Below are 26081 nucleotides of genomic sequence, written 5' to 3' on the forward strand. Positions count from 1 at the left end.
TGTGACCTCCGTTTTATCAGATTTCCAATAAGATATCCTTGTATATTTGAAGGACCTGAATTGTCAACTACACATTGCAGGGATGGCACACTACACATGTTGCGTGTATGTTAACAAAGTAAATATTAGTAATCCTTATTTGATCATTCTGTAAACGTTTTTTTATTTGGACTAACCCAAACCCATACCTTAACTTCAGCTCTGATGACCTAGGTTTTCAGTTAATGTCTGAAATGTCGGAACTATGACTCTAGTTATTGTATTAAACATAATACCCACAAGAGGATATTCGGTGTGCTGATAGAAAGTAAAACAACTGGAGCTGAATACATCTCTCTTAGGAATCTGAACAGGTTAACTATAAAATACCAGACAGAACAAAATAAAACTAGTATAATCATCTTGAGATAAATAGGGACATACCTGTGTCATTGTGTTGCTTTATTGTTCAGTAAAAAAATGCACTTTAAAGACGAGTCTGTACAAGATTGTGTTCATTTTATAAAAGCAATTAATCTTCACACTGTGCAGGAATACTTGTATTAAAGACGTTTTTTCCAGGTTCCATAGAGTTTTGGCTTGCACAAAGAATGTCGCCATATGCCTTTTACGAACCTTGGATGAAAGAGTAGGAGCAGGTATTTCCCATTGTTGGAATAGTTAAGGCAACAATTGAAGATCACAAGGTGAAAAAAAGGCCAAAGAAAAAGGCAATCCATTAAATCCAGCACAGTTTGAGTTTTTCACTCTTGGAAATGCTTAAGGTCCAACCTTCAGTCTGTAAGAGCTCTGTGTTTTCTGTGTTTCCAGAGGCAATCAGGCTTCACCATGGTTTTCGCAGCCTAGGGAGGAACAAAATACACACAATCAATGAAATATTTTTCAGTGTTTTTTTCAGTGTTTTTAAATTAGTGATTGGCTGACTGTGTGGTGGCATTGGCGCTCAGGTAAGTGTGTCTTTCTTTTACCTTCGCCCTCATCAAAATCTCATGCTGAATGATTGTTTTCTGAGTGTTGCTGTGTGTGGTCCGACCAGCTCTACTGCTTCTTGGCCGGCACACTGGATTTCTGCTGGACCACAGAGAATACTACTGAAGCAGCACAGTATTCACTTGTAGCTCCCATTCTTATCTGAAAAAACAAACAAACAGTGAACCAGGTTGAATTTAAAAGGCAGCAAAGAGAAACGTAGACAATGTCTTTAAAATGATTGACAGCACCATTTGGTTCCAGAGAAAGCCGGGTCAAATACATGTATTATTTACCTGATCAAGGTGATCATCATGTTGTGTATTTTTTCTTTGGAAGACGTTTAATCTCAACGTCCATCGGCCTCAGTTGGCACCCCGGTTGAAGTGCTCCAGCACGGTGGCGTTGGTTTTCTCAAACAGCCACTGCTGGCTGAGAGAGGACGGGTCGCACGTGTTCATGAAGACCCGTCGCTCACTCGGGCTGCTGTCCATACAGCTGTTACTGACGGGGTGGAAGAGACTTTTATCCTGGAGGAAGGAGAGTAAAGAAAGAACAGCCCTATTCATACAGAGGATGTACATTGTTGTTCTTGATGTAACTTGAAGCATTATCTTCTCACAAATGTTAAAAAAAAACTGTGATTATTAAACCATTTAATCCCACTCAACCCATACTTCTTTCAAAAACATTATCCATTTTTTTTCCATAATAGTGGTTGTTGTTTTATTTTATAATGTATTTTCTGTTCCTGGACCATGGTCTTATATTTGATATTAGAAATAACAAATCAAACCAAAACAAAGAAAAAGGCGATCAAATGGTGAACAAATAAACTAAAAAAGATTACTTTACAGAACTTTAGGTCATATTTTGAGTTTGACAAGAATACCTCTGGAGCTTATGAAAGGACATGAGGTCAGGATTTAGCTCAAATGTTTAATTCTGTGCGGAAAAAAAACTATAAAAAGAACAACTGGCATTCCTCATACCTTAAGTCTGGTTTGATCTACACCAACTTCTAAGTAAAATATTTCCCTCTCGCTGCTGAATGTGTATATATGTACAGAAATAGATTCCCCAGAATGGTTCCGTTATACACAACAACAAAAGCAGCCGAAATGACAAGCTGAACGATGGTAGAATCACATCACATACTGGCTTTAAAGAAACAGGAACAGGGGTAGGGTAACGTCTGCTGTTTATGCATCCTGGAATTTGTTTGCACATTCATTCATTACAGTAAATGTTTACCAGATGGCCAACATTATGATGACATTAGTAATTGACTGACTCAAATTATGCTTAGGTGACCACAGAAATCACAACAGTAGCACCGTTAGAAGGCTGACAACAGGATGCAGCTGTAAATTAAAAAAAATGCACTTTCCTCTTCATACCTCTCTGTAGCGCCACAGCTGGTTGCCCTTCATGCCGTGACAGTCGTACAGGGTGACGAGGCTGTTGTGAGAGACGGCATCGAAGCAGACCTTCCTTGTGTGCATGGGGTCACCCACCCGAATATCCTCCCTCCAACCAAATGTTAACACCTGCAGGGAACACATCTCAACTGTAAAAAAAACATTCACACTGTTTCCTTCCTCTGTTGCTCTTTCCACATTTTCCATTTTCCCAATCACAGTGTTTCTATGTGGAATGTTCCTTATTTGAATTGAGGATATGAGGCTAGTGTGGGACATGTGGTACAGATTGTAAAGCAAGCTGAATTAAAGTGATTGGGGTCAAGCATTCTGCCAATCACCTGTCCATGGCTCCAGGCCACCTCGCCCCGCCCTTTCACACAGCTCTCCAGGCGGATAGGGCTTCCTGACACAAAGTGCTTGATCTCCATGCACATCCCACTGGCCATATTCCGTATCTACAAAACACATACACAAAATCACGTGGAGCCTCAAAAAAATCACAGTATAGGTCCCATTAAATATGTTAATCATTCCAGCCACTACTTCATTCAGCATTTACTTTAATCGGTCCCAACCTGACGCATGGATTTATCACAGATCCCATGTGTTGATGTGTGCTAGGGCAGGGGTTCCCAAACTTTTCAGCCTGCGACCCCCAAAATGACCCCCCCACCACGTTAATTGTCAACGGGGGGTGTCCTACCCGGTGTGCTAGTGCATTGTCAACGGGGGGAGCCTCGCTACAGATGGCCGGTCCGCCCCTGAAAAATGTCTATGCACACGTTATTATTAATAATAGGGTAACACTTTATATTAAGGTACACAAATTAACCATCAACTAGTTGCTAATTAACATGCATACTAGCAGTATATTGGCTCTTTATTAGTCATTTAGTCAAAACACATATATATATATATGAGACTTCAAAGGTCTTTTATTTTGAACCTGTACATCAGAATGTCCTGATTTGTTCTGAGTGACTAGATGGGGTGTCCTGCTATCACCCTGAAGTGAGATGAGTCTTTGATACTGGACAGTTTTTGTTTTATTCTCATCTAAACACAGAGGCAGTGTTTCCAGGACTCTACCGTAATGCATAGGATATTCACGCACCGAAATATCACGTGCGGGCTGGCTTGACTAGGTTTTCCCGAGTGGAGGCTGGCTTGACCGCAGTACTGAATAGCATGGCAGTAAACTACTACTAATTTTCCCTATACAACCTGAAGAGCAAAAGGGTCAAGTCCGTCAGAAAGCAATGACTGTAAGTGTAAGCCTTTCACTTACAATGTAAGGAATCGGATTAGTAACATGTATTGTGTTTATGTGATGACATTTGGAGATGTTTAAAACTCAATGAGAAAATGCGTTAGCATTCACGCTAGCGTTAGCATACACGGTAGCGTTAGCCATACTAGCCTGTATACATGCTTATTGCATTAGCTATATTTACCTTGTTTACACTTAGCGGTCCCATGTGTTAATCTGTGTATGTTACACTTGCATGTATGATATCATTAAGTGCCTTGTAACTTCTTTTTTTATAGTTTCACTCCGTTTGAATGTCAGTGGACTGCAAATAAGTCAATAAAGGAGCATGGCTGCTCATTCCCTGGCTCTCAAAAGAGTTTGGCTGGCTGTTTAATCTAGGTTCACACTGAGACAGCACAACACATAGAGAGAACAGTACACCTATGGTGTAAGTGCATACAAGCAGGTCACTATGATCACAATAAAATCTGTTACAAATCTGTTTTTATTAAAAAGTACAGGCTGCATTTGTGTTCTCAGCCTTGGAGAAACTTGACATGTTTTGGTCAACCCAGTCTCACGTTATAGTCACGACATTTAATCTATTGATTCGTGTTCACCAACACGATTTTCCCCTTTTTTTCGTGTAAAACAGAACGATTTTAAAAGCAATGTATTTCTATTGGTATTAGGCTTGTTTGAGACAAGCGAGACCTGCGCAATTGCGATCGACGTCTTGCTAGTGCGTTGCATGATGGTTAGTCATTTTGTCCGACTTGCTCTGGAGGCTCGCCTACATGAGACGTTGAAATCTCGCGGGACAAAGACGCCCGCAGCCTTGAGAGCGAGGCGCGGCGAGGCGGCGCAGTTCCTCTCCACGGGCTGCGGAAGCGAAATGCTTGATGGGAAACGACTCGCTGGTATCTCGAGCTGAGCGCTCATTGGTGGTTTTTTCCACGTGCTGCTGATGAAACTCTCCAATTGGCTGGACAAAAGTTTGTTGTTGTTTTGTGTCAGTTTTACGTCGCCACTTCCATTCACATTTTTCATCATTGTTCCACAATATTTATCATCATTAAATTAATATCCATATATTTTATACTATACTTGCACTGCTTACCGTTTTCATACTTTATATATCTTAGCATATTCATACACACTGTTCATACTGCTCTCAGGCTGCTGTGTATATCTAGTGTATTCATACCCCTCACTGTTTATTCATCATTCAATTCATTCTATATTTTATTCTGTAGATTGTGTACATTACTTTTCACTTTACTGCTTGTTGCACCTGGTTAGAAGCTAAACTGCATTTCGTTGTCTCAGTACCTGTAATATGTGCAATAACAATAAAGTTGAATCTAATCTGGAGCAGGAACAAATGTATTTACTTAGTACATATCTGACAGTAACGATTAAACACATGTGTGCATTCTTTATAGATGCAAACCGAGTCAAGTCGACTCCGGAGGTGGCGGTATGCACCTTAAAGTTGTTTGCAATCCGCCAAAAAACCGAGAGAAGAAGAAGAAGAAGACGAAGCCGACTCCGAGCTGTCCGACTTCAGGCGAGCTTTTTGAGACCTCCCCCGGCTGCGATCGGCTATTCTCGTCTACTTTCGAGGCGAGCCGCAACGCGTCTCAAACAAGCCTATTGTGTTTCGTGCCTGCAACACGTCTTTTTGTCCGGTCGGGACTTGGAAGACCGGAAGCTGTGTGGTTCATAAAACATGTTCTTTATATATACAGTCTATGGTTCTTACTCAATATCAAGCCACAATTATTGTTTTTAATTTTAAATTGTATAATGTCGGACTTTTGTTGCCGTCAGTGAGGAAAATAAATGGGGTTCAGAGCCTCAGAATACTGAAATCTGTATTTTTTAAAATCTTTTTTTCCTTCTTTTTTTGTTTAACATAAACAAAAAAAGAAAATAATACTTTATGCAGATTGTTCGGCTGCATTAAATATTACACATCTGCCGTAGTTCTTTATGTATAGAGCTCTGATTAGAAGACTTCTAGACAAACTGGAAGAACTGCCACGGAAACTGAATATGTAACGTGGATCATAAATATATCAGCAATTAAACAACATCTTCCATTTCTCTTCACACAATACGTCTCCTTGCAGTATCAACATTAATTCGGCTGACTTTTATATTTGATCCAATTCGTAGATAGGTTATATTTACACCATAACGGTGCACAGCTGATATAAAAGGACTTGTAGTTTTTAAAGATATTACTGATTTTCTTTGAATATAAGAATGTAAATACAGAGTCTGAAATAATATAGCAATATGCTGTAAAATTATGTGAAAACATGAATAAAACTACACATCTTCAGATGTCATACATACTAACATACATAAGTGTACAATAATACACAATTATTATGGCTGCATGTACTTTGTGTGCCCCGCCTAGTGGTGAAAGCACGTTATTGAATGATTGTTTTAATGTGTTATATTTGATGAAAAAAATATTAACCCTCTATGGTACGCACTATGATGCCATCTGGGAAAAAATGTACATGAGTACATACTTTCATAGGGGGAAAGTAGAAGGTCAATGATAGAAATATAGAATATAAAAAATCAAGAAGATCTCTAAGTAAGCGATAAGTAAGTGATCTCTACAATAAAACAGTTTAGTGCAGGATGTACAAAGATATTAATAGGAGGATGTGCAAAACTGAAAAATGAATTACTGCAATCGACCAGTCAGAATATGCACTTGAACGCATCAAAGCTTTGTGATTGGGGTGACCCCATGTGTCGGGGCGTGGCTGGTGGGCAGTGGGCACTAGTTAGCTGACGTTGTCCGTCTCAACCGGTCTCAACAGGAGTGACAGTCTGCGGACTGTCACTCCTGTTGTGTTTACACACAAGACCGCAATTATGGAAGAAGCAAAAAAGCCCAAACTATATAATTTTCACTCCGAGTGGGAAGATGATTATTTTTTTGTTTATTCCAATTCAAAGTCCATCTGTCTTATCTGCAATGCGAGCGTCGCTTTACCAAAGAAGGGTAATTTAGAGCGGCATTTCAAAACGGTGCACAAACGCTACGAGACGGAATTCCCTCCTAATTCTGCCCTACGCTCTTCTGTTTGTTGCGTGCATATGTAACGGAGTTAAACATATGAATACATAATTATAAGTTTGTGAATGATTAATTCATAATAAGTTGTGAATTTTAAGTGATGAGATTGTTTTATTTAATATTTTATGTTTTGTTTCCTGTGAGACCACCTTCCCGTTGCACGTCTTTGTTTACTTCCGGTATGTATTTTCCACCCTCCGCGGACTGGTCATCTGTAGAATCTGGTGAATCACAGAATGGCCGGTCGTCAAGGGCCGGCTCGATTCGCTAACGGCCATCACCGCCCTTCATGTTTTATGTTTTTAAATGGCATCATTGAAGTTGCACTGACAGAGGTCCGCCGTTTCCCCGCAGCGAGGCTCTCCCCCAGATGACAGCACCCACCCCCCCCACCCCCTCGTTGACAATTCACTAGCCCCCCCCCCCTTTCTATTTGGACTGGTAGATATTTTTTCATTTATTTTTTTATTTTTGTAATTGTCTCGCGACCCCCACTTTGGGAACCCCTGTGCTAGGGGACTTTTTGGTTAGTAAAACAGTCATATGTTTATTGTCACTTTACAGCTTTTATGACATGTGGGTAATAATGACTATGGATAACATTATTATATGGCACTGTATATCCACTCCGTATAGAGCCCTTACTATACAATCATTTGATCAAACTTGTCTTTATTTTTTTATTGTTTACCTTTAATGATAACTCAAGGGATATTAAAGGGGAGAAACGGGGTTGACAGGCAGCAAATGGATATGTGTGGACTCAAACCCTAGACTGAGATGGCAGGGACTTAGTATTTGGATATTGGTTCAACACATTCTTTTAATTCACAACTCAATTGAATTATGTGTTGAATTTTGATACCTTTGTATCCAGTGCACTTTAGAGCATCACTTAGTGTTTGTGTTTAACACAACAAAGTGACATACCTCGTACACAGTAACAGATGTAACGTTTCTTAAATATTATATGTAGAGCTACTGATTTCCTGCCTTTGTCCACCACTACAGCATGAGTTCACAGCAGTGGCGTAACTATCGCCGGTGCAGCCGGTGCAACGCCCCGGGGCCCAGAGCCGGCCAGGGGCCCATGCAAAGAAATTGCCCCAATGGCATTGACCGGTTCACTCAGTCTTCAAAGTAACCAAGCAAACTCAATTAATTTGTAATTTGTCTGTCCAATGACCTTGCTCCCTTTCATGTCATGTGATACCTTGCGTGACGAGCGAACCGTTTAATCAACCTGTACTGTAGCTAGCTGCAGCAAGTTCGGCAGCATTATAACAAATGTAACAGCTTCCATTTATAATGTACAGCAAACCAAAGAGCGGCGCTCAAAAGAGAAAGGACAAGAAAGAACAAGGAGATGTAACAGCTAAACAGACGTAATTAGACGGTTTTCTATGTCATACATCGTCCTCGAAATCGAGAGCTAATGTTAGCAATGTTGATGTGCAGCGGCAGCCGGAGGCTAACGATAGCTTACCTGCCTCACCACCATCATTGCCATCTAGCTCCACAAGTGAAGCTGTATCCGTGGACGTGGCTGTACAATCTTCTTCTCCAGCCAGCCAGTTGGAGAGGCTGGATTTGGCTGTGCCCGGCGGTGGTCCAACAGTTCCCCCAAGGGCCCCAACCGATAGGGGACTCTATGGCGCTATTGAGACCCCCTACGCCAAGATCAAAAGCTATATTATAGCAACCGGTCCATGTAGGCCAGAGGTGCCCAGTACGTCGACCGCGGTCGACCAATGCTGGTAGATCGCAAGTCATTCATTAAAAAAATCCAGCTCCGTTAAAATAGACAAAACAGGTTTTGATCCCTCCTCCCTTGGCCTCCCTGCCACTTAATTCAGGAGTTTACTTGATTGACAGAAAAAGTGACCTATCGCTTTCCAATCTGTTAACCCAGAATGCAAAGCGATACAAAATCAGTAAAGTGCCGGGAAAACTCAAATTAAGTTAAACAAGAGACAAACAACAAAATGAGTGCGGGACCGAGCAAGAAGCTAAAGACATTTTTGTTGTGATGTCACATTCAAAGGTTATTTGCCTTATTTGTAAAGCAAGCCTCGCTCTGCCAAAGAAAGGTAACGTGGAGAGGCATTATCGGAGTGTTCACAAGGCATATGACAGCGACTTCCCTCCGAGTAGCGAGTTGAGAAAGAGAAAGGTCATGTATTATTGCTACACAAACATTATCTCGCAGTCTTAGTGTCGCCAACTCGTTTCTAACATGCAAAAAGACAAAAAAATGCGTCTATGGTCGGTGTATTTTTGATCTTTCCATTCGAGACGAGATCTCTCTCCCCCGTCTGTGTGCGAGGGGGCGGGGCAGTTTACACACACACGCAGCTGCTACATGCAGCAACACACGGCGGGGATTGCGGAGAGAAGCGCTCCAAGGTGTGGTTAAATGTTACCCGTCTTGAGGTGGACAATGCTCCTTGCCAAGAGTGTTTAGCATGTAAGGGCGGAGCAATTTGTCTAAACATTTAGCAAAAGTGCACCACATTCAGACGGAGGAATACACCGGGTTCGACTGTCTTTCTAGTAGCTCTGTAGCCCCATCCACGAGTAACTTTTCCACGTCAGGTGTATGCTAGCAGCAACACATAGAGTTAACTCAATTATACAAACATGGGTTAATGATTAGAGGTAACTGAGTTACTCTTTATTTTGTTAAAGTTTCAGCTATTCTGTTTACAGTTCTGTCATCAGATTATTTAATACGATTTGTTAAAACATTGTTGTTTCTTTTGATGTGAAATATTATTTATTTAAATAAAAAGCAATGTTAATTTTGTAAACAATCTGTTAAGTTAATTTAATAATATATGTATTTTTGAATCAAGTATTCATTTACTTTCTTCATTGTTAGTTTCCACATGCCTAAAACAACCTCAAGCTAAATCTAAAAATTGATGGCTAAATAAGAGCGTTTGAGAAATTGTGCAAGGCATACAGTAATAGTCCGAATAGTCGATTAATCGTTTCATTAATCGATAGATTAATCGATTATCAAATTAGTCGTTTGTTGCAGCCCTATTGTAGTTATCCCATGTATAAATAAAACGTGTTATTCAGCAACCCTTGCAATTTGGGTTTTTATTTTTGGTTGGTAGACCTCTGTGAGCTGGTCATTTCAAAAGTAGCTCACCAGCCAAAAAAGTGAGGGCACCCCTGATGTAGGCCTACCGGCCCATTCCCCAGAGACAAACATCAAGGAAACGGGTTAAATCCTCTTTTTAGTTTGCTGTGCCGTTGTCAGGCTGTGGTGGTTTGAGGCCAGGGTAGGCTGTTGTTGATAGCTTACATGTATGTGGCGCTTCTGAGTGGTTGTGTATGTCCGCGCGTGTGTGAGCTTATCAGTGTGCGCTTATGTTTGGGGCGATGGGGGGGCCCAAAACAATATTTTCACCGGGGCCAATCACAACCTTGTTACGCCACTGGTTCACAGTATGGTCATGGTGAGTATATTCACTTTAAACTGTTTGGTCTTCCGAGAAACAGAGTTGGGGAAGTAGCTAGGCCTTTAAAAATGTTTTCCATATTATTTAAGGGGCGGTAGAAACTGCTGACATTTTCCAACAGAGGATAAAAATACAGTTTAAACTTTTCTCTAAGCTAATGAGCAGTTAACATTAATTTCCTCCTTTTTCAGATATTATTTTGTATTTCTCAACTATTGCAAAGTTTAACTAACTTTTAAAAACCCTGTTAGTGCTGAGAGTGGATGGGAGTACATTGCCTTATTATAAGATGACTTCATTCTCCCAGGCAACTGTCAGTCAGGTGTGCATTAGATCACTACAATGTGCTCTGCTGATAAAGTTGAATTTACTGTTGTGTTCAGAAACTAGAGATGTGGTTCTTTATAATATCCTATTCATCCTAGTTTCGTAAACTAATCCTTACCTCTCCCCATGCAGCTGCTGGAGGCTCCACCATTGGGTAGTGTTTGGGCAGATCCCAGGCCACATTGCTCATAAACCATTTGAAGCTCTTGCAGTTGAGGCGGTTCCTCAGCTCCTTCTGGGCCGTCATGTCTCCTGCTGACAGGTGACGGTATTCAGGCCGACGCTGGAAGACATATTCGGCGTATTCATCCATCCACACCTCTGCCACACGTTTCAGGTTCTGAAATAAAAGACGAGTCATCCAGACATATTCTTTCACTACAGCAGAGTTTTCTTAGCAGGCATTTACATTCTGCCAGACTCTCTATGAACCTACCACACATAAGCACACAATCCCACAGTCCCTGGCAACAAAGAAAATGTTTTGGAACATCTTTGGACTGTTTTGTGCACATAAATGTTTAGATGGTCAGCTGTTAGCAGTGTAGATGTTCCTCGGAGAGCCTGAGCTTACAATGGCATCCATTTTCTGATCCTGCTTTGAAATAACCCTATATATCAGTATTTATTTTATGACTTTGCTGCAACTGTAAAAAGTTTTTTTCCATTGAAATCCATTTTGAGCCAACTGAATTAGAGCCAACCTTGTTGATACTATACATTCACTTCTAAGTGGGGTACTTTAGCACTTTGATAAAAAAAAAAACATTTGTAAAATGATAACAAATAAAAACGTCTTACTCTTTAACAGCAGTTTCAAATATATGCAGGGAGCAAGACTTCCTTCATTTGTAGTATATTTATATAAATGTTCTCTTTCATCCCTTATAATCAGGTTGATTTAGGACCATTAGCATTCTACTGAGGTCAAGGTATTCAGAATAAACAGTCAAAACAAATGCCGGCTTCCTTCAGTTGAATACTGAGGTGAGTTCCAGGTGCGGCAGAGGCATACAGAATGAATGTTAGGATACACCCTAGAGGATCTAGCACTTATAGACCATTTCCAATCCGTGTAGCTACTTTGAAGCATACCGAACAACGAAACTTGCTCATTCTTCACAGTAACACCTGCAACGCATATACTGTACGTTGTAAATAGTGAACACACTGCATACTGCTGCCTTTATCGTCTGGTGGTCTTTTGTTTGTAGAGTTAACTTGACTGTAAAGTGTTCTTCAGACTGGAGGAGAGTACTTAGTAGAGGACATACGAAAGAAAAACTACACAATTTTATTATACTGCACCACTGTAAGACTAGCTCACAGTAGAACGACGTGTGTACCTGTGTGTGAGTGTATAATATATGTGATGGCGAGTGTGCATTCCTTATGTATGTTTATCTACCCTTTCATTTGTGTACTTTAGCTTCATGAGATCATTCATTTTGTCTCATTATTTAATGTATTCAATTTATTTCGGTTCAGTTTCATTGCAGTTCAAGGACACATCAGTTGTTTTTATATCGTGCTCTGTGTGTGTGTGTGTGTGTGTGTGTGTGTGTGTGTGTGTGTGTGTGTGTGTGTGTGTGTGTGTGTGTGTGTGTGTGTGTGTGTGTGTGTGTGTGTGTGTGTGTGTGTGTGTGCGTGTTTGCATATAAATGACTTTTCCAAATCCCTGTACTCCAATATCTAAAAATGTCCTGAGCTGAAGTATATTTGGTTTCACATCAAGCCATACTTCACACAAAGCCAACAATGCTATTTTTATTCTGGTTCGTAGACTAAATAAAACCCTAATTTAAATGCTGAACAGCCCTGTGTGTGAATACTGCAGGAAACTAATAATGTATAAATCTATTTGGCTGATAAGATGGTATTTAAAATTTTGCAAGAGAATAATTGGATTTTGCTTAATGTATTTTCCAATCAAGAAACCTTACCGATAAGAACTTTTTCAGACACAAATAGGAACTGTTAATAAAATAGGACTATTGTGTTGTTGCTGTTAATGAGCCAGGGAGTCTCTGCCATACATGCACTTCATAATACCTGATAAAGAACTTGTAATATGCAGACCAGATAGATGGAAAATATAATAATGAAGCAGTCCTCCAGTAAGAAATAGCAGTAATATTGTCACTTCCTTTGCCAATCAGCATGTGAAACTGTCATGTAATGTTGTATGTGGTTCTGTAGGAGCATGTTAAAGTCTCACAAAACAACCCCTGAAGATGTTATCAGGGTTAAGCCTTGCATTGGGTATGACATTTTTTTAATTGTATTAACAGACCGGATTATAGACTTGAACATTGCAATTTAACAATGTGGATTTTATACGGCTGGCCCTGTCCAATAAAAAAGACACTATTGAGCTGTAGATCACATTTTTTGTGAAGCTTGGTCAATAAAATGCACATAATGTCAGGATATCTCTGCAGCATTCAATTGTTAAGCCCTAAAACTATATTAATGTGTAACATAAATTTAAAATAGACGGGTTACTCAAGTGTCAGACTGCAAGTGTGCCATGCTATATTATTATCAAACATATAGGCCCTGAATGTATCAGCAAATATGGATCCATTATGCTTTGATTTGAGCTGCTAACATTCTAATAGATTTGTCCTACTTACAATATAATGTAATCCAATGTTGTGTGGTGAATAATATATAATAGACAGCATTGTACTGACACTGCACCCCTGTTGTAGACTGTTAAAGTACACATACAATCTGTGACTGATCTGCTGTATTGTATTGTGTCATGATCCGTGAAGGCATACAGTACAGTGTGAAGAATTACCTTCGCCAAGCTGATCCCACCAGGGACTTTGTATGGGACGTACTTCCTATAGATGTGTCCTACCCTCGAGCAAGGAATGTCCTCCATCCGACCACCACACATCCAAACCTACAGGGACATGCAGAAAGAGAGGAAGATATTTTTAATCAGACTGATTTGTATGCATATAGAATCTTTTTCCATCTAAACATTCAAAGTTGTGGAAAGGTAGAAGAAAGGTGAGGTTAGGAGACGATCAAGGAGACGAGCAGGAGATTGATGGCTAAGAAGAAAGAGGCATGAAGTAGGCTACAGTGATTCTAACAGGCTTATAAATCCTGGGAGACTTAAAGGAGAGAAGAGTGTATTTTGAAGGGAGAGGCAATAAAGATTAAATGGAAGGATAATGGAAGTAGAAAAGAAGACACCACAAACATATTAAGATATGATGGTGACCTCACTTCACCTGAGCAGCAGAGTCAGATTGACCCTCCTGTTGTCTTCGGGTCAAATCTGACCGATGTACTACTTTCATAAATCATAACTTTTTTGTTTTACATTCAATTGCATTAAGGCTCTATGATATCCTTCACAGTAGACATTTGAACATATCAAATTGCTGATCACCACTTTCATTGCATTTTGGATGATTTAGTCAACTTTGTAACACCCATGGTGGTCCCAAAAAGAAAAGGAATTAGTAATCATCCGGATCAGATAAAACACACATACATACTCTAGATGTGTTTCCCCCCCCTTATGTGCCAAATCCCCTCATGTGAATTACACCTGGCACACACAAACACACACACAGAACAATTTGATACATGTCCCGCTCGTATGTGCCCATCCCCCCACATGGATCACACCTGGCACACGCAATACATGTTTGGTGTCTATTCTTTGTATATTTACTGCAGTTTTTCATGTATACCAGTAGTCTGATACAATATTTACAGTTTGAAAGGGTGTTAAATGTAATTTGGTGATGATTAATGTGTTATGTGTTAATGTAATAGCAGTTAAAACAGGACCGGTGAAATTTGACCGCGAACACCAAAGTAAGGGGGGGAAAACGAAGACAATAGGAGGGTTAAAGAAAGCACAAATCACTTCTTTGGCTAGCGCTCAAACACATTGGACGTGATAGGCTAAGGGCCGTGACATCTCTAAGAGGTTGACCAATCATAACAGAGCCGGCCAGCTAACCAATCAGAGCAGACTGGGCTCTGGTTTCAGACAGAGGGTGAAAAGAGGTGGTGCAGCACAGACAGTATGAGAAAAATAGAGCACTTTTTTAACATTAAAGGATGTAAACATGTCACAGTAGAGGCACACACATCTGAAAATGAGCATAATAGAGCCCCTTTTAGCCCTTTAAACACATTTGACGGGAAAACAAGGCATGGTGTCTTGTTGAAATATTTAAATTACATTAGGATATATGTTTTAAGCATAGTAATGTGCTTGTATTTAAATCCTATTTAACAGTAATTGTATTTTGTTTATTTCCCTTTTCAATTTTGCATAAAAGAGACATCTAGCACTGGCTTACCTTTTTAAACCTCCAATAATGACAAAAGTGGTAATTCTCTTTCTTGGCTTACTTGGTTGAAAATAAACCATTGGAAAGAAAGGGTGGCAATGAAGGGGAAGACAATGAGACAGCAGGCAAGATGGAAACATTTTTTTGTTTTACAGACAATAGCAAAATAAAAAATGGAGGGAAATGAAAAGGTGGATTTAAACATGAAAACAAACAAGCTTAGTAAGAGAAGAAAGAGGTGTCGGGTTGTTCTCTATGCACAGTAAAGCCCTTATAATGTAAATACGATTTAAGCCATTTGAAGGTTAGAGGCATGCTGAAGATAGTGCAAGTTCATGAACATGGGGGGAGTCTATTTAAACATGAAATATACATATTTTACATATGATTTCGAGGAGAGTTCAAAGGGGCTGCAAAGAAAGTGATCAACCTCATATCCACTTGCCATGACCTGACTTAAGTTTGAGTTCAACTCATTTACATGTGTGAACAGATGGCGCTACACACTATTTTTAATAAACATAACACTACGTAACCTTATAATCAAGAGAGGTTATGTAGCATTATGTCTGACCTAACAGGAACGCTGCCTTGGAACTTTATAGAAAAGGTGATTGTACTGCCTGGGTAGGGTGTTTTGAATGAAGGACGATCGCATCCCAAAATGATTGACTATACAGGCCAAAGAAAAGGCTCAATCCGTTGCAACAACAAAGTCAGACAAATACAGGACTTTCACAAAGTAATTCTCCGTAGGCAGGCGTCACATTCTATGGCAGACTCTGCTTCCGTAAGTGTGTGGAAATAGGGGAATTACATGTATGTTTAAAAGTGCTTTGAGGGGTCGGGAAGACTGGTAATGTGCTAATGTTAATGCGGTCCAATTCAAACGATGACCGCAATTCATGTAATTGCGGTCACAAGTCAATCTTAACATATTTTACACATTGTTTAACCAAATGAAAAAGTCGTATAGCCAAAACATTTGTCTTTCTGAAGCCTAACCAATAAGTTTTGTTGCTCATGTAAACATTAAAAACAAGAAAATAAATGCATGTAAACAGCAGTAACTGTTGTCCTTACGTAACTATTGCGTTTATCTTTAAAAAAAATCATGTTTCAAACATAAAGTAACATCCGTTCGTGTTACTTGATGAACTGAGGGTAGGATTCAAAGCCACTATTATTTGAAGTGTTCGGCCTCTAACAAAGCCATCGGTATTTGACGAGTTATGAGGGACATTCCGTCAGTTGCCAAGGTTAAGGAATACAAGAGGAATATGAGGTCTATTATCTTGAGAGTAAACAAGTATTGTAATTAATATTGTCCCGAGAGGATGTTCAAAAAGGTTTAAGTGACCTTCTAACCTTTCTCACGACAAACATATTTATTATTCCTAAAAACTAGAGTCCAGCAGGAATTATTGTGGCCTTTTTATGAAGCCGTATTTAAAAACTCCTTGCTTCCCTATCATTTGAAATGTTTCTAACTTTTGACACCACAACCAGAACGTCTCTGAACTCAGATCAGTCAAGTGGAGCTACTCAGCTCACCCAATAGAGAGAAACTACAGAACAACAGAATTAACTTCGACTGCATGAATAAAACATATTGCTGCAACACAAAATCCATCATTGACTTAAAATGCAACTTGAGCTGTGTCTATTGATGTTTTTTGAATAAATAAAACACAAGCACATACAGTGTAATGTTTTCAGTGGCTCTGGTAATATGGTTGCTCCAGCTACTTGAATAATAATGACCTAACCAAAGTCAGGAAGAAACAGGAGTGTAATGTAGGTTTAATTGTTGATTTGTGTGTTGGCTTGGTTTCATTCTAACTTGATAATAACAGAATGTAAAATAGTCCACTTGTAATTAACCATTAACTTCGTTGTTTTCCCATTTGGACTGTTTGAAAGTGTATTAATAGAAACAAGGATTGGAAAACCAGTGCATTTTCATGGTAGCAACAATCTATTTTCAAGCATATCATTTGCTAATACTGTAAGGTTGACCTAAGTAGTCTACTATCTATCCAAACCTTTGAATGCTACAGAAACTAATACACAAATAAAAATCATGTCATGTGTTCTTGTATGCTGTAAGAAAAGTTTTCTTCTTCCAACAGTAGCTTACTTTTACTCTTTTTTTAGCTCCATCCATAGAGGTTTAATGATTTCTGCCCCCAGAGCAGCTCTGTGTCTGATGATGGACAGAACTGAAACTCCTATCTGCCATGAGGATATAGAAAATCCACCATCAGTTGTATGCCTCGCTCGGCATGTGAGGTCATATTGCCACTGGGCTCTGTGTGCCTGAATTTCTGACATGAATTCACTGTGTGAGCTGGAAAGGCTTGATGTTCCCATACCAGTGTGACCAGGATGGAGCTTTAGATTAGCTGTACCAATGAGGCGATTGTGTTTCATATGCCAGCAGAGGCAGGCTGTCCGTGGGAGCAGGAGTTTGGTTGTAAGGATTAGTATGAAAGCCTGTTAATCTCTTCACCTCAGGAGACTGGGTGTCTGCTCTGTATCATCTAATGGGGATCTTAATAAAAAAGGACACCAAATTGAATATCTGTGGGCAGTAAGTAGGGTTAAGAGGCACAGCTAGACATGTGCTGATAGCAAAATTGTATAACGTGATAATCATGGCCAAAAGTAATAACCTTGGTATGGAATATTATCTCAGTAATTACTTTTTACAAGATAAAAAGCTTCAAAACATATATTAATGATATGATCCACCACTGCTATGGCTACGTTTTGGTTAGGCTTAGGCACAAAAACGAATTGGTAAAGGTCAGGGAAAAATTGTGGTCATGGTTAATAAAACCAATAGGAAACCCATTAGAAATTCATTATTTTGTTAAAAAGAATACAAGTATAAAATAAGAGTGTGTTTTTGGTGTACATTTGTAAACATTCTTCTGTAATGAGACCCCAAAAAGTAATTGTAAGACCTCAGCTATGCAACAATGCATGCTCTTAATATAATGAATGCGTCTACAAAAAAGTTTTATTTTATTTGATCAGGGACAAATAAGGGACCTTCAGTGTATTTGAATCAGTCATCATATTTTAGTCTTCTTTGAGCTGTGTCATTGATTTTGGGTCATGTTTTATGAGCGACTTAAAATGTCAAAGAAAAAGTGACCAGAGGGATGAGCAAATACATTTATAGTAGAACATTAGAAATAGACCCTCAAAAACAAAACAAAGAGTGTCCTTGTTTTGCAAGTACAACAAACGGCCCGAGCGAAGAGAAACATGAAGCTTTCATTACCTCTGCCAAGGTGATGTTTTTGATCCGGTTTGATAGTTTATTCGTCAACAAAGAACCCATTAAATGGTGGATCTCAAACACTCGGCGGATATACACACAATATTTTACACTCAAGGAGACGGCCTTTGTAATGGTCTGCACACTATGAGTATCGTTGTAGTTATAGATGTGACAGAAACCAAAAGAAAGGAGCATGATGTTATTGGTTCGAGAAACTTTCTAAGGAGACATATTTTATTATAATTGAGTGTATGACCCTGATGAAATGACAGAGAGCTAAACAAACAGGTAGAAAGATGTTGTATTTGTAGAAAACATTCATTTGTAAATCAAATAAGTCTTAATAAGTAAGTGGTGTGTAACCTATCGATTTGATAACGTGTTTACCTTGAAGGAGATCTCGTACTGTTCTCCTCCCCAGATCTCCAGACCAGTGTCGTATCCTCCCAGCTCCCAGAACCACTTCCTGTCCACAGAAAACAGTCCACCTGCCATCACTGGTGACCTGCAGGAAAATCACAACAGATTTGTAAAACAGCGGCATCTACACCATTTACATTACTGCTCTACTGATCTGCAGAGCGGCAACATTACCTTCCACTTTTCACTTGCCATATACATTTATAAATGTAAGATTTCATTACAATCTACTGCAAGACTACTTTGAAGCTCAGCACTTTATCAGAGTCATAGGAACAAATGGTGGATCAAACAAAGCAAGAAGACAATCCAAAATCAACCTTAAAAACGTCCTTTGTGTTATCACAACTGAAAAAGCTGTGAAAAAGATAATACGACGATAGGTGCTCAATGTCTCAATGATTGTATAGTCTAATGCAGGGGTACTCAAATACAAATCTTAAAGGTCCAAAATAAATGTTTCAATAAGACAAAGGTCCGTTTATTACGGTCATTCAAACTTTTAAACAATTGTAACAAGATTCTTAACACGAGGTTGCAAAACCAAAAATAATCTGTATGCAGCAGTTTTCATTGTTATTGTTTCTGTGCTTGACCCCTCAGAGTCGCAGTGTAAGAGCTGCACAGTTATGAATAAAGGCAGCTGCACCCTCTTTCATTCAGCATTCCCATTATTGCTTTATAAATGTCTTGCCCCCTTGTGTGTCCACTGAGGTTCGTCAGGCCCAACACATCTTCAACAAACTCCCCCTTTGCCTCATCATAAAAACTCACAAACACCAGCAACTGAACATTGTCAGTGGTGTCAGTGGACTCACCCACAGCTAAGGAAATGCACTGTGCATTTTTTATTCCATCACAAAGCTGATGAATCAAATCACCAGCCAGTATGTATGTTCTTCTGGTTGCTGTGGAATCTGAGAGGGGGATTTGCTTGATTTGACCTGTTATTTCCTCTTTTTGTTTGCCTTCAACATGGTCTCCATCACTTCAGTCATGCATTCTTTTATACTGCAGTTATTATCCAGTGGAAAGTCCTTACCTACTGGCCTAGTTAAATCAAAGTGGTTACTTTTTTTTGGCTGGGCAGTGTAGTTTTACACACCGTCTTATTTGACTTTCTCAGGACTTAAAAACAGTTTTTTGGGGGCAGACCCCCTCAAAGAAAAAAATATATTTACACACGTAAGGTCATCATCTTAATAGTTGTGTATGCTCATCCGTGAGCAGAGCATCAAGTTGACATGTCTATTACAGCTGAATGCGGCGATTACCATTTTGTTCAGCAAAACGCCTCACAAACGTATTAAGATCAACAGCTTTAGTGCGTTTTGATTCAATGCTGAGTACAGCCAAACTGACAGTCTCTTCTCTGTCATTGTAGACCGCAAATACCTCATTCCTTTAGTGCTTGGGTCCGAATGCTTCTCGTTTTGCGCCGTCCAGTTCAAAATGAAATCGCCGCCAATCGTATGTCCACGCTCGCGCCAGGACCGGGGGAGGGGTTACATGACGTGCATCTTGTGCTGCATTCACTTGCACTCGGACATTAGAGACTTTCTCTCATAAATGTCCGATGAGCCACAACTTTTCTTTCAAAACAAAGCTGCCAACTGGGGTGGCAGCTGGGGTGGCAAGGCCTATTTTTAGGGTGTCAGTTGCCACCCCGGTAGGTGAAACTAGGCTACTAGCTACAGTACAGATGGAACTAGATGAGCTGTTAACTCTCGCTCTGAATTTTTTATTTTTTATTCTCGCTCTGACTTAGACAGGTTGAAAGAGACACACACATTTTTCCCACCCGCATTCCGCGAAGACCCGCCCTACTGTGCCTCTGATTCGCAGATTGTTTGGGGGGGAAAAACGCTGACTGGATGCTGAATGTGATTGGACCAAAGCGTTGACACACACAGGTGGAACACAGACATGCAGAGCGCTGTTTGCAGTGGACATAGCGGAGAATTTTGACTCGTTGCGAATGCGTTGTGGCGATGTCTCACATATAATACAGAGAGATAATACATATGAAAAGTATAATTTGCTCAGAGTCCGGAGACAGTGGTGGTTCGGTCCGGATCCGGACCAGAGTCCGTAGTTTGAGGATGCCTCGTCTAATGTTACCTATTGTGATTTTCTTTCACTGAAAAGAATGGTCTTGACAATAAGTGAAAAGAACCAAACGATTGTGTCCGTTAGTGTTGCTCTAAATAATTCCTCCTGAATATCATTTTCTCAGATTTTCATTGCAATATGTTCCAAATTTTGCTGGTTTTATATGCTTCACAGTGAATTAATCTTAGGTGGAATATTGTATTGTGCTTCATGAGTATTTTGTATGCATGCATGTATGTATTCTCTTTGCTGTCACTATGTTAGAATCCATTGTAGCTGTTGTAAAGCCAAGTCTCCTGCAGAATACAACACACACACGAGACGTTGAAAGCAAGTCAGAGTTCATGTATTTATGGTGGCCCAATTTCTAACCAGATAATGAAGATGCACTGAACAAAGCAGAACCAATTAACCCACTATAGAGTGCTGTGGCTTCTGTCTGACAAGCTCTGTGCCGCTGAGTGCACGGCTTGTTAGCTGTTGTATCGCTGCTGTACTTCATTGCACCTGCTGCTCCATTTATTCTGCCTCAGGTTGAGGCAGAATAAATGGTAGCTGCACACACACAGATGTACTCTTATTTCTTGTAAGGAAACCACCTATACTTCCAGTTATAGTTCCACGAGAAACAATCATAAATCTGCAAGTTGTGGTTTTAGTTGGTTCCAAACCTCTGAATGTTCTATAAATCTACAATGAAAGACAATGTCAGTTATACATTATTAATAGGTTTCTATCAAGTACATGTATGTTTTTTGTTGTAGAAACATTACTGTCAGTCAATTGTAATCATTTTTTTCCATGCACCAGTATATCGTATGGTTGCAAAAACGAAGAGAAACGAATCCGGGGTCTTCCCATGCCTCATGAGCACTGAGCACAGACACTGTTCCCGTGGTGATAATAGTCAGGTATATGCAGTTTTTCTTCTCCAAGGGTGAAGAGGATTAAATTAATCCAACAGGGATTACAAACACCTCTGTACTTCCCTCTGGCATTTTTTCAGTTTTATTTCTACAACATATCCGTGTCACACGCACACTAATGTTTTATATTCAATATCAGCATATTTACAGATAGGGTTTTACAGGGTTTGGGTTAGAAACAGCAGCTACAATTTTCCAATATGTTATGCTGGTCAAAAACCGTGAAGCCTAAAAAAAGGGTTTGAGTGAGTAAAACATTAATATGATAAAAATAAACATTTGATTTGATCATGTCTGTTTTAAAGTTCTGGATTCTCACTGGCTTAAATACAGTTCTGCGTGGCAGCTGCAGTCAAATAACACAGAAGTTATTGACTTTGCCTGAAATAACAACCCATTGCATTACAAATTGGTCTAAATCCAAAATAGAATACATTTAAGCACAAAGGATCAGTTTGAAACATTGCAGGGGAATGGACTTAACTACCGCTGAGACATTGTGAAGCAGAGTAAATGAAGCTTTAGAAACGTTTTGGGTTGTGTTAATTAGAAATGCTCACATTGCATTGACAAAAGCAACACACTGTGTAGCCTTAATTACCCTCAGAATGATTTTATTGTCGAATATCCCTGAAGTAAATCAAATGTCTTACTCTTTAAATGTAGGTATATTGTTTTCCATAGTAAGCATAGGACACAAACAATGCATTTCTTCAATCCTCCCTTCCCCCACTGCAACACTACACAAGGGCAACAAGGGGGTGAAGGCCATGTTGGGACATTTCATTATCTGTTAGTAAATAAAAGTGATTTGCTGTTACCAATAACCAAGTACACACAATGCAATTGTTACATAGTAATAAAGGAACAAAAAAAGAATCACAAATGTGCATTTGCCACCTGTTTGTAGTTGCTCCACATGGAACATGCTGTGGCTGTAGTAGGAGCATCACTAAGCTAAATGTTTAATTCATGTGTTGACACAGTGTCTACAGTAAAAAGAGCACTGCAGTGCAGGAGTGAAGTGGTTGCTCAGGGGTTGTTTGACTTCCACTGAACTGAGTGTTGGTTAGAGCATAATGGATTACCCCCCCTGCTGGGTTCTCAGATAAAAGGTAAAAAGTAATCAAACAATGGCTTTCAGCCTGTCCGCACCAACTACACACATCTGTGACATCAAGGTAAGGGAGGTAGGGGTGCATTGGTTGGCAACTTCTTCTGTACAGCACACTTATTAAGTGCTAGATGTCACATGCATTAAATGACTCAACGCTATATGACAAAGAGTACAGTGTGTTAACTCAAGAAAAAGTTATCCTGGCGTGAAAAAGATAACAACAGCAGAAACAAGAAAAAGAAGGGATCCTCAAGTATAACCTTTAGGTGGACAATAAAATAAATTATCCTATAACTGATAGACAAAACACACTCTTGTTACTCACTCGAACGGTTCACTGGGGTCGTCCCCTTGCAGCTCCGGAGGGATGGGTATCCGTTTATAGTACATTTCCCAGTCAAACGCCCCTCGCATGGCATCCCCTGCCTGTGTGTCATAGCCGAAGTTGTCGTGGTCGATCACATCGATCATCGGACACACGATAATCTTCTTGTTCTGGGCGATTCGGTCTAAAAAAACACAGTTTGTTCAGCTAATGTGCAGGGCTTGGAGTTGAGTTTGTAGTCTGGTTAAAAAAATGATTGTTTGTTATTTTTTAATAAAAGGAAATTCCTGAAGAAAAGCAGCCAGGGGCTTTATGAACATTTCAACTTTACTGTGAATATAGAGATTGAAGGAAAACTATGAGAGGCCGTCTATCTCACAACTCATACTTGGTCTTACAAACTATCAGAATCTCACATGTACACCACCAAACTCTTTCACACATAGTATCACACCGTCTTTAACATACTGTCATTTCCTCCTTCATTTACTATCATACTATCATACATAAATAACTATTATCTCTCACACACAAAAACAAAATCTCTTAAACGCACCATCATACTCTCGTAAACACACCACTATTGTCTTTCACAAACAACTATAATCTAATAGAACATTATAATAGTGTATGTGAAAGAAGATAGTAGTATGTGTATAATCGGTAAACAATGTATGTAAGACAGAATAATAACCTATGTAAGAGGGAATAGTATTTCATGTTAATAACAATAATATATGTAAAACCGAATAGCAATGAATGGCCGAATAATAGCTTATAAGAGGTAATAATAGTTAATGTGAATGACTATATATAGGTATGTGTATACAACAGAATGATAGGGTGTGTGCATAAGAATAGTTATGTGTGTGAGAGAGTATGATTGAAAAGGAAGTGAGTTTGATTGAAAAGGAAGTTGGACTAAATTCTCAGTTCCTGATTGGCTCTACGTTTTTAGTTTGACGGACACCGCCCACAATGGCAGTTGACTGCTACTATTTTTCCCTATGCAACCTGAAGAGTAAAAGAGTCAAGTCCGTCAGAAAGCAATGCCTGTAAGTGTAAGTGTAATCCTTACACTTACACTGTAAGGATGAATAACATGTGTGTTTATTTGATGAAATGTGGAGATGTTTAAACACAATGAGAAAATGCGTTAGCATTCGCGCTAGCGTTAGCATACACGCTACCGCGCATTAAGTGCCTTCATTTTCTTTTAACAGAGTGGCAAAGTCCCTCCCCTTCCGGTGGACCTGCATGGGACCTTATTTTTCGAAAAAATTATGTATTGAAGTCAAAGGAGAGAGAAAGATTATCTTTCGATCTCGTTTGAATTGTGCCACGAATTACACATATGATGTTTGTCAATTTATAAGATAATTTTGCCAGTCAAAAAAAAAAACTTGTCGTAAAACTGTGAAGTAACACATTTTTTTGTGTGAAATGCCCAATGAACTACATCTCTCCGACCCTTGTCAATTAACTACAGGGGTCCCTCAGGGCTCTGTTCTTGGTCCCCTCCTCTTCTCTCTGTACACAAACTCGCTCGGATCAGTCATTAGCCCGCATGGTTTTTCATACCACTGCTACGCTGACGACACCCAATTAATTCTGTCCTTTCCCCGCTCAGAGACCCAGGTCGTCGCACGCATCTCTGCTTGTCTAGCTGACATCTCTCAGTGGATGTCTGATCATCACCTCAAGCTCAACCTTGACAAGACTGAACTGCTTTTCCTTCCGGGAAAAGATTGTCCCACTCTTGACCTAACAATCAACATTGGCACCTCTGTTGTTTCCCCGAGTCAGACTGCAAGGAATCTGGGTGTGACCCTAGATAACAACCTGTCCTTCACTGCAAACATAGCTGCTACAACCCGCTGCTGCAGATACACGCTTTACAACATCAGGAGGATGCGTCCCCAGCTGACCGGCAGGTTCTGGTCCAGGCTCTCGTCATCTCACGCCTAGACTACTGTAACTCCCTCCTGGCTGGTCTACCTGCATGTGCCATCCGACCTCTGCAGCTCATCCAGAATGCAGCTGCTCGCCTGGTCTTCAACCTTCCTAAATTCTCCCACACCACGCCGCTCCTCCGCTGCCTTCACTGGCTTCCGATAACTGCTAGAATCCACTTCAAGACAATGGTACTTGCGTACCATGCTGCGAATGGATCTGGCCCTTCCTACATCCAGGACATGGTTAAACCGTACACCCCAGCACGTGCACTCCGCTCTGCATCAACCAAACGGCTCGCTGCACCCTCGCTGCGAAGGGGACCCAAGTTCCCATCAGCAAAAACACGTGGGTTTGCTATCCTGGCTTCTAAATGGTGGAATGAGCTCCCCATTGACATCAGGACAGCAGATAGCTTACACACCTTCCGGCGCAGACTGAAAACTCATCTCTTTCGACTCCACTTCGAGCAATAGAACTATTAACAAAGCACTTATATACTAATAAAGGGCTGGCTTATCTAAAGCCAGTTGAGTAGCACTTGAAATGTTTTTGCTCTATGAAGCCTGATGTACTTATATGATTCTGTTTTCTTCAAGTTTGTATTTTGTTAGTCGAACGCACTTATTGTAAGTCGCTTTGGATAAAAGCGTCAGCTAAATGCAATGTAATCTCTGGTCTTGCACAACAAAACACGTCACCAAGATGGCCGTCACTACTGTCTTGCTAAACAAGGGATTGACTACCCTCACTATCACCACAATGAAACACGTCCAGAAGAATGTCATGCAAAGCTGCCTGCCTGCCTTCCTTTGATTATCTCTGAACTGCCTAGTCTTTTTAATGTTTAATGTCAACCATTTGTGCAGATAGCATGAAGTAGAAAAGATCGCCGATCCTAATGTAGCGTTAGCATTTCTCCCCCGGGCTTAAATGGTGTATTATAGAATGATCACACCGGTGTGACAGTACTCTTCAAAGGGTTCACGAAATATGACTACTACTCTTACTGTTTAACATTTTGGGTTACTTAATGTTACTTCATGTTAAG

At 39.9% G+C, this 26081-nt stretch overlaps 1 protein-coding gene across 2 annotated transcripts in view; it reads right to left on the bottom strand.

Moving 5' to 3' along the window:
- Positions 1-420: 420 nt before the first annotated feature.
- Positions 421-26081, bottom strand: part of LOC117560326 (polypeptide N-acetylgalactosaminyltransferase 10-like) — a 68401-nt gene continuing 42740 nt past the window's right edge. The window contains exons 6-14 of one of the 2 annotated variants that reach the window (XM_034237177.1): positions 23078-23261; positions 18565-18682; positions 13361-13468; positions 10673-10894; positions 2732-2848; positions 2370-2519; positions 1266-1499; positions 969-1131; positions 421-842 (exon numbers count right to left, since the gene is read on the bottom strand). In XM_034237177.1, the coding sequence (XP_034093068.1) occupies positions 1335-1499; positions 2370-2519; positions 2732-2848; positions 10673-10894; positions 13361-13468; positions 18565-18682; positions 23078-23261 (1064 nt within the window). In that variant the 3' untranslated portion in view covers positions 421-842; positions 969-1131; positions 1266-1334. The remainder of the gene's footprint in view (positions 843-968; positions 1132-1265; positions 1500-2369; positions 2520-2731; positions 2849-10672; positions 10895-13360; positions 13469-18564; positions 18683-23077; positions 23262-26081) is intronic. The other variant, XM_034237178.1, reaches the window with a different exon arrangement.

Source organism: Gymnodraco acuticeps, unplaced genomic scaffold (assembly GCF_902827175.1).
Source record: "Gymnodraco acuticeps unplaced genomic scaffold, fGymAcu1.1, whole genome shotgun sequence".
NCBI lineage: Eukaryota > Metazoa > Chordata > Actinopteri > Perciformes > Bathydraconidae > Gymnodraco > Gymnodraco acuticeps.